This window comes from Phascolarctos cinereus, unplaced genomic scaffold (assembly GCF_003287225.1).
Source record: "Phascolarctos cinereus isolate Bilbo 61053 unplaced genomic scaffold, phaCin_HiC Scaffold_3;HRSCAF=262, whole genome shotgun sequence".
Classification (NCBI taxonomy): Eukaryota; Metazoa; Chordata; class Mammalia; order Diprotodontia; family Phascolarctidae; genus Phascolarctos; species Phascolarctos cinereus.
The window spans coordinates 61,437,265-61,450,555 of record NW_027555736.1 but is presented as its reverse complement, the minus strand read 5'-3'; the positions used below and the strand labels follow the sequence as shown (position 1 = coordinate 61,450,555).

Here is a 13,291-nt window from a genome sequence, read left to right as displayed (position 1 = left end):
TGTGGCATAGTGGTTTGAGGACCAGCCTGACAGCCAAGAAGGCCTTGGTTCAGGTCCTAACTCTGACACATACCCGCTATGTGACTGTGGGCAAGTCACTTCATCTCTCTTTCTCCCAGGCACCTTTCCAAGACTACACATATACAGTTTAGTGTCTGTGCTGTACCTATAGAGTTCCCATAGCTGGAATTCTCCCTCCCATTGAAATTATAGATTCAGATAAAACAACAACAACAAGACCCTCAAATTTATTTTCTTAATTATTATACTGTGACTTTTAGCTGCGTGTTCGCAAGTGTCAAAACTGCTAGCTATGGTTCTGCCAAGGACTCATGATTTGTAGTGAAATATTCTTTCTATTCTACTTTGCTGGAAGTAGCTTATGGGGAATAACTGTAACTCACATTTAAGTAGTCCTGAGAAGTTTGCAGAGCTCTAGTCCAACCCACTCGTTTTAAATAGGGGGAAAGTGAGGCCCAGAAAGAGGAACTGACTTGGTGCAAGGTCACCATATTACATCAGAAGCACACCTCTTATTAACTTAAACCTTTATTATATATGGTATACTTTCTTAATTATTAACTTAATCCCTTATTAATTTAAAAATGTGGATAGTTTTTGTTTTCATAGCACCATAATTTCTGAACATACCCCTTCCTTTCCTTCCTTCATTCTTTGCACCAAAGAATAAAAAAGGGGGAAAAATATTTCATAACTTACCAACACATCAGATAGGTCCAACACTCTATGCAACTTTCCACACCAATAGTCCCTCACATCTGCAAAGTAGGAAAGTATATGCTTGTCTTTTCTTGAGGTTCAATAGTCATTAAACTCATTAAAGCCATGTGATGATCATCCCAATTTGCTGTCCTTCTCTCCACGTATGTTGCTGTTGTGATTATGTCTGGTTTTTTCCCTCGTTCTGCTCACTTTATTCTTAATCAGTTCTTTAAGCTTTTCCTTGTTTCTCTGTATTCTTCAAATTCATAATTTCTTATAGCCCAGTATTATTCCATTACATTTATATGCCACATTTTTTAAAGTTATTTACCTATTAATGGGCATTGATGTTGTTTTAGTTTCTTGAAACTATGAACAGTGTTGCTATTTTGGCACATATAGGATCTTTATTTCTGTCTTACCTCCTTGGGAATCGATGCTTAACAGTGGGATCTTTGAGTCAAAGAATGTGGCTATTTTAGTCATTTTTTAGAGTAATTTCAAATTGCCTTCTACAGCTGTTGGACCAATTCACAGCTTGATTGGTGATGTATTCACATGCCTGTCTTACTGCAGCCCCTCCAACATTGATGGTTCCCATCTTTTGTCATCACTGTTAATTTAACAAACATTTTCACATTATGAATTGAGTTACATAGTGAATTTTGAGTGTGACTTTTAGTTGCGTGTTTGCAACTGTCAAAACTGCTAGCTATGGTTCTGCCAGGGACTCATGATTTGTAGTGAAATATTCTTTCTATTCTACTTTGCTAGCAGTAACTTATGGGGAATAACAGTAACTCGCATTTAAGTAGTCCTGAGAAGTTTGCAGAGCTCTAGTCCAACCCACTCATTTTAAATAGGGGAAATTGAGGCCCAGAAAGAGGAACTGATGGTGCAAGGTCACCATGTTACATCAGAAGCAGACCCAAGTGTCCTGATTCCTAGTCTAGTATTCTTTTCACTATATTATGTTGGAACTGGTCTCTTTTTCCATTTCTGGAAGGGGACTTGCTACTCTCACCCTGGCTGTCCCTTTGCCTCTCTTCTAGTTGCCAGGCTCTGACATATGGTGTCCTAATCAATGATGAAGCTAATGCAGGCAAAGCCTTAGGCTAAAGTACGAGGAAAGCATAGTAAAACTTTTCCTTTGGTATGATATCTGCTCTCAAAGTGCACATATTATAGCTGGAGAAATAAGACTCATACACATGAAATAACAAGAGAATAATTCAGGAGTGTGCTATGTGGTCTGGATGACAGGTGCTACAGGAATCCAGAAGAAGGAGAGGGAAGGATGGAGTGACACAAAGATCATAGAACACAGGATTCTCTCTCTACCACCAAAAATGGCCATTTTAGAGAAAAATAATAGATCATGTTTATATCATATCATGCTTTATGGTTACAAAAAGATTTGACATGTACTATAATGGGTTGTTCTTCCCCACCAAAAATGGCTCACTGTGATAACTGGGACTGAGATTTTTTTTTTTTGAGGTTGGAGTTTACACACACACACACACCTGATATACATATATTTTGCTGTTGAGTTGTTTTTCGGTCATGTCTCACTCTTTGTGACTCCATTTGGGGTTTTCGTGGCAGAGATACTGAAGTGGCTCGCCATTTCCTTCCCCAGCTTATTTTACAGATGAGGAAACTGAAGCAAACAGGGTTAAGTGACTTGCTTGGGGTCACACAGAGCTAGTGCTTTATCTACTGCACCACTTAGCTTCCCAATGCATACACACACACACACACACATATATGTACACACACATGTTTGTATGCGTATATATCCGTGTATGTATGCGTGTATATATAGATGTGGATGTATATGCATATCTATATCTCTATATCTCTATATACATATCTATATATAGATATATAGATATGGATATATATATGCATATCTATATATCTATATCTCTATACACATATCTATACATACATGTATGTGTGTATGTATATATATAAATAATATATGTGTGTATGTGTGTGTGTGTGTGTGTGTGTGTATATATACACACACACACATATATATCTTTTCAAAGAGATTTTGTTTTCACAGATAGCCTATATTCAGCCCATTATGGTAGCTGTCACATTCTTATCTCATTTGAAAGGCCTCAAGTTCTAGCTATATGACAATTTGTTGAAGGACCTGGATCTCTTAGTCTAGAGAAGGGAAAGACTTAGAGGGGTTGTGACAGCTGTTAAGGGCTGTCAGGTGGAAGTGAGACTAGATTTATTCTACTTGGTCTCTGAGGGTAGATTCTGCAGTGATGTGCATAGGCTGCAAAGAGGCAACTTTTGGCTTGATGTTAGGAAAACAAAACAAAAAAATTCCTGACAATTGGGGCCATCAAAAAGTGGGATGGGCTGCCTTGGAAAGAGGTGGGTTCTTTCTTTCTCATTAGAAATAGTCAAGCAAATGCTGGTTGGCCTCTTGTGGGATATACTGTAGGAGGATATTTTTTTTCAGGGTGGCTACTGAGCTCTGTGCCAGGGTTGATGTTTCAATTTGATCATTATAACAACACTATGAGATAGCCTCAGAGCAGGTATTATTTATTATCTTTTTTTAAAAAAAATTTAAGGAAACTGAGTTTTGGAAAAGTGAGCTGCTTAAAGTTTTGAAGGTTACAGATAGTAGAATCCATGCTTCAGTTCAGGACTTTTGTTTTCAAGTCCAATGATCTGTCTTGTATAGTGTACTATCTATCTAATCAATTAATCTCATTAAACCTCAGTTTCCTTATTTGTTCCATGAAAGATATGGATGAAATAATCTCTAAGTTCATATTCACCTCCAAAATTCTATGAGTTTATGTGTTTGATCAACTACAGTATTTGGTGAACAATTCCTGGAGAAGGTAGGTTTTGGATCGGAGCTTAAAGGATCTGCATTACTAAATGGGGTTTATATCCTTCATGTTACAGATAAGAAAACTGAGGTACAGAGAGATTAATTGCCTAGGATGGCATTCTTTATGTGTTGGTAAGCTTCAGATCTCCTGAAGGGTATTGTGAGAGAAATCAGAAATGCTGATCAGTTGCTCCAGGACAATTGCTTAGAGGAGATGGAATAAGAGCATAGATCAATAACGATTAATCAATTTTCATTCAGTCAGTGAATATGCCTTTATTGACTATCTTCCAGTTGCCTATCCTAGTGCTAGGCACTGTGAGGATTATAAGGGAATAAAAATTATCTGCCCTTCAGGAACTTACAGTCAAATTGAGGATTTCGGACATACATACTGGAAGCATTTATTAACATTACCAGACAATGAGGAAGAATTTGAGGGGTACAGAGTCATATGTGCTTCAGGAGTGCAGAGAAAGGGGAAAACACTGTGGGATTGCAGTTAGGAAGGCTTTTGTGGGAGAGGTGAGAATCAAACTGGGTCATGACGGACATGTGGGATTTGAGTAAGTGGAAGAAAGTGGCAAGAGAAATGTATTCCTGGAAGAGGACCCAACAGCAGCTTTATCTTGTCTTGTGGCTACAGAATGATTACACTTTCTCCAAACAGGCTTCTTATGGAGAAGTGAACACATCGCATCACAAGAGACTTGCATCAGTCCATAATATGAAAGCACTTTGAAAAAGTTAAGTCTTATAAAAATATATGATGTTAGTATCATACCTGAGAGACTGTGTGCAGAATGAATAGAGCCTCGCAGCCCAGAAGATTCTCAACTAAGTCTTGCTTCTGACAAAGCTGAGGGACTGTGGACAAATCACTAAACTTCTCAGTACCCTCAGTAACTCTCTAAGGCTATAAGTTACAAATGAGTTGTACTTGAGGTAACTTACAAATGAATTTCCACATCTTTGGGGGGAAGGAGTTTTCATTTCAGGAAATCCTTGCACTGATGAATCACAGATGCAGGCATCTCTCTCTCTCTCTCTCTCTTTCACATCTTTCACTATCATATATTCTCTATGTCTCTATGTCTCTAGCTAGCTAGCTAATCTCTACTATATAGGTTAGAACACTGAGGCATGAAGACTAGAGTTAAGTGATTTACTAGAGGGCAAAGTAAGTTAAAACACAGCCTGGTTTGGTCCTCTGATTCCAAGTTATCCATTGTTCTTTTTGCCACAGTACATTGTCTATGTTTGGGAGAGACAGCTTAGCAGCCACCAATTTAGGGAGACATAAGTAATCCAAAGCAAAGAATGGGACTTTAAAAAGAGTTTCCTGGAAGAGGCAGACAAATGGCCAGAAGGGAGGGAGGCGGGTCAAGGCCAATGAGCTGTGCTTCCTTCCCACTTTGGTCTGGGGAATCAGGCCGTGGTCAGGGACTCAGAACTCACAGACGGTGAGACGGTACTGGAGACAGCTTTTGTCATTCCAGGTGCCATCTTTGTACATCTCCACACAAGGCTCTTGCCCTTTACCCGCAGGCTCACTTGAGTACCAGTTGGTATAGTTCACTGGACTTCCATTGAGGTAGTAGAATTTCCCAGGTGTCTTCCCTTCTGCCAGGCCTAGGTAGGCGTATGAGTTGTACTTCTTCACAAGGCTCATGATAGCGGAGTTCTCCTCTGCATTTCTTGGAGTGGCAACCATACCACCTGCCTTGGCACATGTCTCTCTGATTCCCTGGAAATTCACTGACTGACCATTTGTAGAAAAGACCTTCTCACCCACTTGCAACATGGTGCCTTGCAAGTTGAGAACTGAAGAGCAAAGGAAACTAAGTTAAGGTTTCTTTGTCTTTGTGTAGCTTTCAATTCTCTGTTTATTTGTAGAGAAAGAGGAAGACAGGGATGGAAGGAGAGAGAAGGAAGAGGGGAGGGTAGGGGAGAGAGAGAGAGAGAGAGAGAGAGAGAGAGAGAGAGATATTCAGATTCAGATTCAGATTCAAAGACCCTGACAAAACCATTAGCTTCCCAGGGACTTGGTTCTCAGCCAGAACCTGAATAGAAAGGGGGTGGTTGTGGTAGGAAGGGTTGGAGGTTGGCCATATTGTGTGACCAGAAGCTACATAGCTATACATGCTGGTCAATAACATAGACCTTGGCCAGTCTGAAGCTCAAGGTCCTTCTTGCACTCTGGTCAGTAGCCCTATGCCCCTAAACTGCCACCACCATTTCCACCTTGGAAAATTCAGTCAGATAAGAAGGAAAGGAGAATCCTAGACTCATAAGTAACCTCAAAATTTTATCCCTGGGTTTCCCCCCCATTTTAATCTTATTCTCTTTTCCGTTGCCCATTCTCTCCCCACTCCACTTTTTCCTTCCTTCTCCCCAGCCACTTCCCTAACCCACACTATGACCCTAAAGATTGAGGATATGAAACAGACCCTCAGCTTCTTCCACTGCAGGGTCCACAAAGGTCCACACTACAAGTCTTTCTCACTCTATGGTAAGAATTGTCCCCCTTACCTCCCATTGACTGCAGGATGCGCTGTCTGAGGTCCTGAAGTACAGACTGTAACTCTTCATCTAAATAAGCAGGTGGCCCTGGGGAGGAGACACCCCCTCTTAGGAATCACTATCAAGGCTGAGAGCCAACTGAGCTTATGAGGCATTGCTCAGTGTTCATTCACATTCTGCAAACTCTGCTATCCAAGAACTAGAGTAGGAGTCAGAGAGTCTATATTCAAACTCTGGCTCTGCTACTGTGTTGCCTTGAGCAAATCATTTAACCTCTCCTGGCCTCAGTTTTCTCATCTGTAAAATGGGAAGTGGACAAGATGATCTCCAAGGTCTGGTAAAACACACCTTGCTAAGCACCTTGCTGAGTCAGGGATTCATTTAGATCATAGGACATGTTCTACCATTTCTTGACATAGGAGTATTAAGTGTTTCTGCCTTGCAGGAGCAGTCTAATGAGTCACTCAGAGCAATCTCCTCTCTATTCCTCGGCACAAGCCATGCTTATCCCATTCATCGAGCAGGAGTATTTTCCCCATCCTCTTTATCTGTCCATATCCTACCCATCCTTCAGGCACAGTTCAAATCTGACCTCTTCACTCAAACCTTCCCTGACTGTCTCAGTCCACAGTTATCTCTCCCCTGCTTCTTCATTCCTACCTCATAAGTGATGTTGTCTCTTCATTATGAAATATCTTATATTTTTCTCTGTGTCTTTCTTTCTTTCTTTCTTAGGCTAAAAGCTCTTTGATGGCAGAAACCTAGTCTTCATCCCTTTTATCCTCCATAGCACCTAACAGAAGATGTGTTGAACCGAATGGATTTTGGGGGATGGGAAAATACATTATGAAAACTCCCCAACATGATAGTTCTTAATGGAATTTCAGGCATTTTGTACCCCTGAGTAGAAGTGTGTTTTATCAGACCTTGGAGATCATCTTGTCTGCCTCCTCCCATTTTACAAATGAGAAAATTGAGGCGTGGAAAGGTTAAATGATTTGCTCAAGGCAACACAGTAGCAGAGAGAGTTTTAATATAGGCTCTCTGACCCCTAGTCTAGTTCTTTTATTTTTCTAAATGCAACATATTCTATCTGTAGTTGGTGCTTTAGGCTGGCAGGCCAGAGTGGTAGGAGTATGATGGATCCACATTCCATCTGAAACCAGACTTCCTTGAATAGGCTGTTGGGGAAAAAGGAAGCCAGTGACAGTGTTTTGGGGTGTGGAATTCATTTGAGGTTTTGGCAAAGTGGTTGTGAATCCTTTGTCTTCTCCAGACCAGAATTAAGGCAGGAAAGAAAATATTTTTCTTGTTTTGAAATATAAATATGGGATCATCAATATTAAAAATTGAAATCAATAGTGTTTCCCTGGGCCAGATGAAGGATTCCCTTTAATATGAAGGTGATCATACTATTTTCTAGGGCCCTGACTTCCCCTTTTGCATCTTTGGTCTCTCCTTTACCAATGATTTCTTTCCCTCTATTTACAAATCTCCTTTAGGCTGAAAACCCAAACCAAAAATTTTACCTTGACTATACTATTCCAAAGTGATTATCTCCTTGTTTCTTCACTTTAGCACCTCTAGGTCACTTTCATTTGGTAAAAAAGTAAGAGTGCAGTTCAGGGCAGCTATGATAGCTGGTACCCAAAGTTCTTTCATGTGTGCATGTATCTGGTTGTGTACTTCAAATGCCTGACTGGTGGATTTCAGAGAACAGAAAGGACAAAGGGACAAAGGGAGTATTGCCAGAACCTAAGCACTGACCATTTCTGTGGCCAATGATAGGTAGTATAGAAGGTGAGGGAGAAGCACCTTGGAATGAAACTATGGCCATCTTAGGGTAGGGTAGACAGGGCAGGGTAGAATGTGCCTTTCAAAGTCCTCATCTTCAAAATTCTCTGCCCTAGTTATAGCTCTGAGTGTCTCTGGAGAACCTAGGAAGAGTGGGGGGAAGGAGTATGCGCTTTCAAAGCTAGATTTTCCCCCTTTTGTACCATTGAGCAGGGAAAGCAAAGACTGAACCTGGCACCTACAAGCACTTAGAGAGACGGAGTATTACCCCGTGTTTTATCACACAGCCATGCTCACCTGGAGGTCCCATTTCACCCTTTTCACCCTTTTCCCCTCGTTCACCCATGCTTCCAGGAGCCCCAGTCAGTCCATCCCTTCCAGGGAGCCCAGGCATGCCTCCAGGGGGTCCCATGGGGCCTGTAGAGAGAGAACCACAAGACTGGGTGAACACAGGAATCCATAGCCTAGAGGACTCACAGCAAAAAAGTGGACATCTTGACACAGGGTTTGGACAAGTTCCACAACATAGTCAACTATTCTTAACAACTTCCTTCACCTCCCACAATTCTCTGCTTTGGTGAAGCTTCAACCAAATCTCAGAGGAAAATAGAAATGAAGCTATGATTAAGGAGAGCCTTGACCAAAACACCCCACCTTTACCAAAAATTCTCGCCATCTAAGATTTCCTTTTTATTCCTCTCCATCTAGCCACAGTTTACCCATCTTTTAAGTACCAATGTCCTTAATGAAGTCTTTACTTATTACTCCAGCCCACAATGATCATGGCCTCCTATGACCCCCTATACTTTTGCCAATAGCACACTTAGTTGAAATAAAACTGGCTTTTCTTCATCCTCAAGCAAGCATCCTCAAGCAAGCATGTTCTAGAATAGGAATTCTCAACTTTTTTGTGTTATCTAGAGAACCACTTCTGAGAATAATACTTTTAAAAATTCATAATTAAAGGAAATGCTAAATTTTTAGTTAGAGGTTAATGAAAATAAAGATGCAATTTTTCCCCCTCTACGTTCAAAGACCCCCTGAAATCCTTCAGTGGAATCCTCAGGGGTCCATGAACCACAGGTTAAGACCTCCTTGTTCTAGAGCAAGGGCTAATGCCACCATTTTCTCATCTACCCCTGATATATAGGCCTATCCTTCACAGTTAACCTCATCTGTGCTTCTGGAACCTTCCACTTTCCTCTATTTAGTCTGAGGGTTCCATCAGATCATAGGATAATAGCCTTAAAGCTGGGAGGGACTTTAAGTAGAAGTCATCTAGTCCAACCTTTTCATTTTATACATGAGGAAATGGGGGTCCAAAGGGATTGTGACTACCTCAAGGTCACATCAGTAGTAAGTGAAAGAGCCAAGATGTGAAGCTTGTCCTCTGATTCCAAATTTCATCCCCCTTTTTAGTGTCCCATGTCAGTAATCCCAGAGAGTGTTGTGGTAAGTCACTCCCCTCCCCCCATCCCATAATAATAGCAATTCACATTAATCAAGTACTTTAAGATTTATAAAATGCTTTCCTCCTACCAGGTGTATGAGGCAGCTGGAAGTACAAGTTTTATCCCAATTTTAGAGATGAAGAAATTAAACCTCAGAGAAATCGAATGACTTTCTCATTACCCTAGAGTTAGTAAATCTGAGAGTGAGAATTTAAACCCAGATTTCATGGTCACATCTAGTGCTCTTTTCCCAATAATAATTATGACACATTCAGGCAGGTGACAGGGAGCTTTCTTGGGTACCTGGTGGCCCAGGGTCTCCTTTGACACCATCCCGACCATCTCTGCCAGGCAGACCTGGAGCACCAGGGGTTCCTGGGATACCGGGATTTCCAGAGCACAGTTCCATGCCACCCGTGACCAGGGAAGGCACCAGAAGTATCAGGGCCAAGACCAGTGAGGACAGGATCATTGCTCCAGGTCCACCTGCAAAGGTCAATGGAGGTATTTGCTTAGCAGAATAGGTTATAATATGACAGGCTGCCATCCTTTCCGAAATTTTAACTAGCATTTTATGCCTCCACACTGGCTCATCAGCTTGAGACAGGCCCCTTGCCCTTAGTCCCCATTACCACTCAAACTATCTTCATGAAGGGACTGCATACCACTCAAAGACTGGAGATATTGTTCACAATATCCCTCTACAGGTTTTTTACTAATTAGATGCTACCTACAATTTCACCATTAAAGCTTTATTCTTTAAATGCCAGACTTTGATCCATGGGAAGCAACAGAAAAAATACTGGGCAGTGAGAGACCTGAATTCTGGTCCCAGCTCATTTGCTAACTCACTCTGTGATTTTGGGCATTATACAATGTCTTTTGGCCTCAGTTTCCTCAACTGTAAAATTAATTTCCTCAACTATTTATATATATATATATATATATATATATATATATATATGTATGTATGTATGTATGTACATGTGTGTGTGTATTTAGTGCTAGAAGTCATGTACACCAATCCTTTCATTTTATAGATGAGGAAACTGAGTCCCTAAGAGATTGGTACTTGCCCAAGTACCAAGTAATAAGTATCAGAGGCAGGATTAAAAACAGGTCCTCTAACCTCAAAGCCACTGCTTTGCCCACTGTCCTCCACTGCCTTTGAACTCAAAGAAAAATAATATCACTTCCATAGGGGTGCCTAGGGTTTAGAGCTGGAACTATCTTATATTTCATCCAATCCAGACCACCCCATTTTGAACTGAAAACAGCAGATGAGGAAACTGGGATGTAAATTCCCCTATACCTGTAGGGGCCGTAAAGAATATTAAATGATTTGGGAATATACAGAGATAAAAGAGTTTGTATCAATCACTATTAGATTATAAGTTGGGCTGCCAGTAGGGATACAGGAATCATAACATTTTAGATCTAGAATGGATTTATTATCCCTGCTTTAGAGCTGAAGAAACTGAGACATAGAGATATTAAAATCCCATCGACATCACCATTTATCAGAAAGTTGGCCAAATCGGTGAGTTGCTATTTACTTTGGGATCCTGGGCAATATTTTCTTAAAACTACCTTCATCACTGAGACAGTCCCCAGTCCTCCCCAATCCCCATCATTTTCCTCATTATTAGTGCTGGATGTATAGGCAAATGATTGGGAGAGTTCAACTTTTGTTAACCTATTGGTTATGAGGTTTACAGGGAGATGGGGGAAGGTGTTGGGAAAGAAAAAAAAACACACGTAGATAAAGTTTTTTCTTGTTACTGTATTTCTGCAGCTCCCTCTCTGCCTAGCTCTCCCACTCTCTCACTGGGTGCTTTGCCTGTGAATTTCCTGAATGCTACGTAGAGTCCCCCACTTCAGTGTCCCATCTGCAGACTTTTCCACATCATCTGTTATTCAGAACTTGCCTTGGAAACTCTTCTGCAAGGAACTTTTCTCAGTCTGTAGCCACAATGGAAGGGTCCTAATAGACATTTTCTAATTAATAATAGCTCAATATGTTGGCCCTCCTGAAGACTTTGAATGACATCATTCCCTGGTCCCAAAAGGGAATGACTGTCTAATGATGGAAATTTCAGGTATTGTGGAAGACAGGTGGGAAGATATTGTTCTACAAAGAAGCCTTTCTGGTTTCCCCTATATCCCACCATACTACTCTTTCCTAAGAGTGGCTTAGCTTAGCTCTGTCTGCTCTCACCTGGTTCCCAATACCACCCTTCCATTTGCCCTGGTCCCTGTGTCCCTTAGCTATCTCAGAGGGGGAAGGGATAAATGTCCTGGATACAAAGAAATTCAGAAACATTTTAAAGTTTATGTAACTGACACTTACCTCTCTTCTTCCAGGCAGTGTCAGCAAGGAGAAGCTAGTGGTCCCATTTATACTGTTTGTAATGCAATATATCTATATTTATATATCCTGTACCTGAAGGAAAGATCTGGTGACTAGGGATTCCAGAAAGTGTTAGGTAGAGGGAGGGGGAAAAAAAACCTCTTTTATTTACATATTTAATTTCTTCCCTGAAGATTCAAGTGAGTTGAAGGGGGTACTTGGTGCTTTCCTTCTGTGCAGTGGGTAAAAGGACCTTGACTAATAGGATATCAGGAACTCCTACAGGTGAATAAGTGAGGAGTTTCTGATTCAGAAAATTTCGGAAAGACTGATGGACAGATAGAAAATTTTTCAGCTCTGTTTAATTAAATCTATCACTTCCTTTGAGTTACATTGCCCTGTCCCTCCCAGTCTCCTCTTCTTAATTAAAACAATCTTGTTTCTCTTTAGCTAAGTACCTCACATTTGAAATTATTCTGTTAATTAAGCCTGAATCTCTAATATGAGAGACCTGAGTATGATTTGTGGGGGGAGTCTTTCACAAAATTTCTCTGGCTCATGCCCCTACCCAGGCAAAAGCTGAGAACATCATTATCTAAATCATTCTTCTCTTTCCAAAAGGGCCCTCAGTTCCCTACAAGAGCTTAGATTAATCAGATAACTACTTCAGGACAGGATTAATGTAACCCAACATGAAAATGCTGAAAGGGTTTATAACAGTAGTGGGGAAACCTGTGGCCTTGAGGCCACGTGTGGCTTTCTAGGTCCTCGGGCATGACATTTTGACTGAGCCCAAACAAGTCCTTTTATTAAGGGCAGTACTTGAGAACCTAATATGTGTGGCCTTGAGGCCACAGGTTCCCCACATCTGGTTTATAACTAAACTTTCCTCAGGAAAACTCTCCTCAGCATTCTGGACGATATCAAGCAAGTCCCTTCTTTGGTGGGTCCTATGGTAACTCGGGTCACATGACTCATGGTACCAGAAAAGGGACAGGTGTGCTGCCCCTCTTCATTGGGGTTCTTTGCTTCATCATTTTCTGGTGCATGTGATTACTTGATGTGCCAATTTCTCTAATACTAGCAAGGGCAAAGGCTACCAGTTTGATTATTCTCTCTAATGGTTACTTGCCATTTAATCCATCATGTCTGTCTCGGGTTGATTGCTCCTGTATATGAAGTTTGCTTTAGGGTTCAGTTTCTGGATGCAGCTGTGCATCTCTGTCTTTTGCCCACAAGGTTCACATGTTCCCACTCACGTATGGAAGCAGATCCTTTTCCTGTAGGGGTCCCAGGAGTTTCCCATGAATAGAGGGAGGGGTTTTCTCAAAATGTGTATGGAGAAAAGAATACTACTCATATGGCTATTATAAGACTATTGCAGACCTGATTCTTACCTCATTCTCTTTCTACTGGCCCACACTGCCTTCACACTATTTGTAGTTTTATGAAAGATTTTCTTCATTTGAATCCTTCCTTTTCTGCAGAGCAGCCACACAAGAAATATCTGAATACAAAAACAGCTGTGGCCTAGAAAAAGTTGTGTATACATATTTTTTCCTATTTTCAATAAATTGA

The 13,291-nt window shown here is 40.9% G+C and overlaps 1 protein-coding gene across 1 annotated transcript; it reads right to left on the bottom strand.

The window, feature by feature from the left end:
- Positions 1-3,855: 3,855 nt before the first annotated feature.
- LOC110201595 (pulmonary surfactant-associated protein A-like) lies at positions 3,856-11,814 on the bottom strand. The gene is made up of 5 exons (XM_020977370.2): positions 11,714-11,814; positions 9,667-9,849; positions 8,210-8,329; positions 6,128-6,205; positions 3,856-5,419 (listed from the first exon to the last, which is right to left on the bottom strand). Exons 2-5 carry the CDS (start codon positions 9,833-9,835, stop codon positions 5,043-5,045), a joined length of 744 nt encoding a protein of 247 aa, XP_020833029.1. The 5' UTR covers positions 9,836-9,849; positions 11,714-11,814; the 3' UTR covers positions 3,856-5,042.
- Between the last annotated feature and the right edge of the window lie 1,477 nt (positions 11,815-13,291).

Coding starts and splice junctions, on each gene's coding strand:
- LOC110201595 (XM_020977370.2), bottom strand. CDS start 9,835: ATGATCCTGTCCTCACTGGTCTTGGCCCTGATACTTCTGGTGCCTTCC. Junction 6,206..8,209: donor GGGTGAAATGGGACCTCCAG/GTGAGCATGGCT, acceptor TCTCCTCCCCAG/GGCCACCTGCTTATTTAGAT. Junction 5,420..6,127: donor CATCCTGCAGTCAATGGGAG/GTAAGGGGGACA, acceptor TTTGCTCTTCAG/TTCTCAACTTGCAAGGCACC.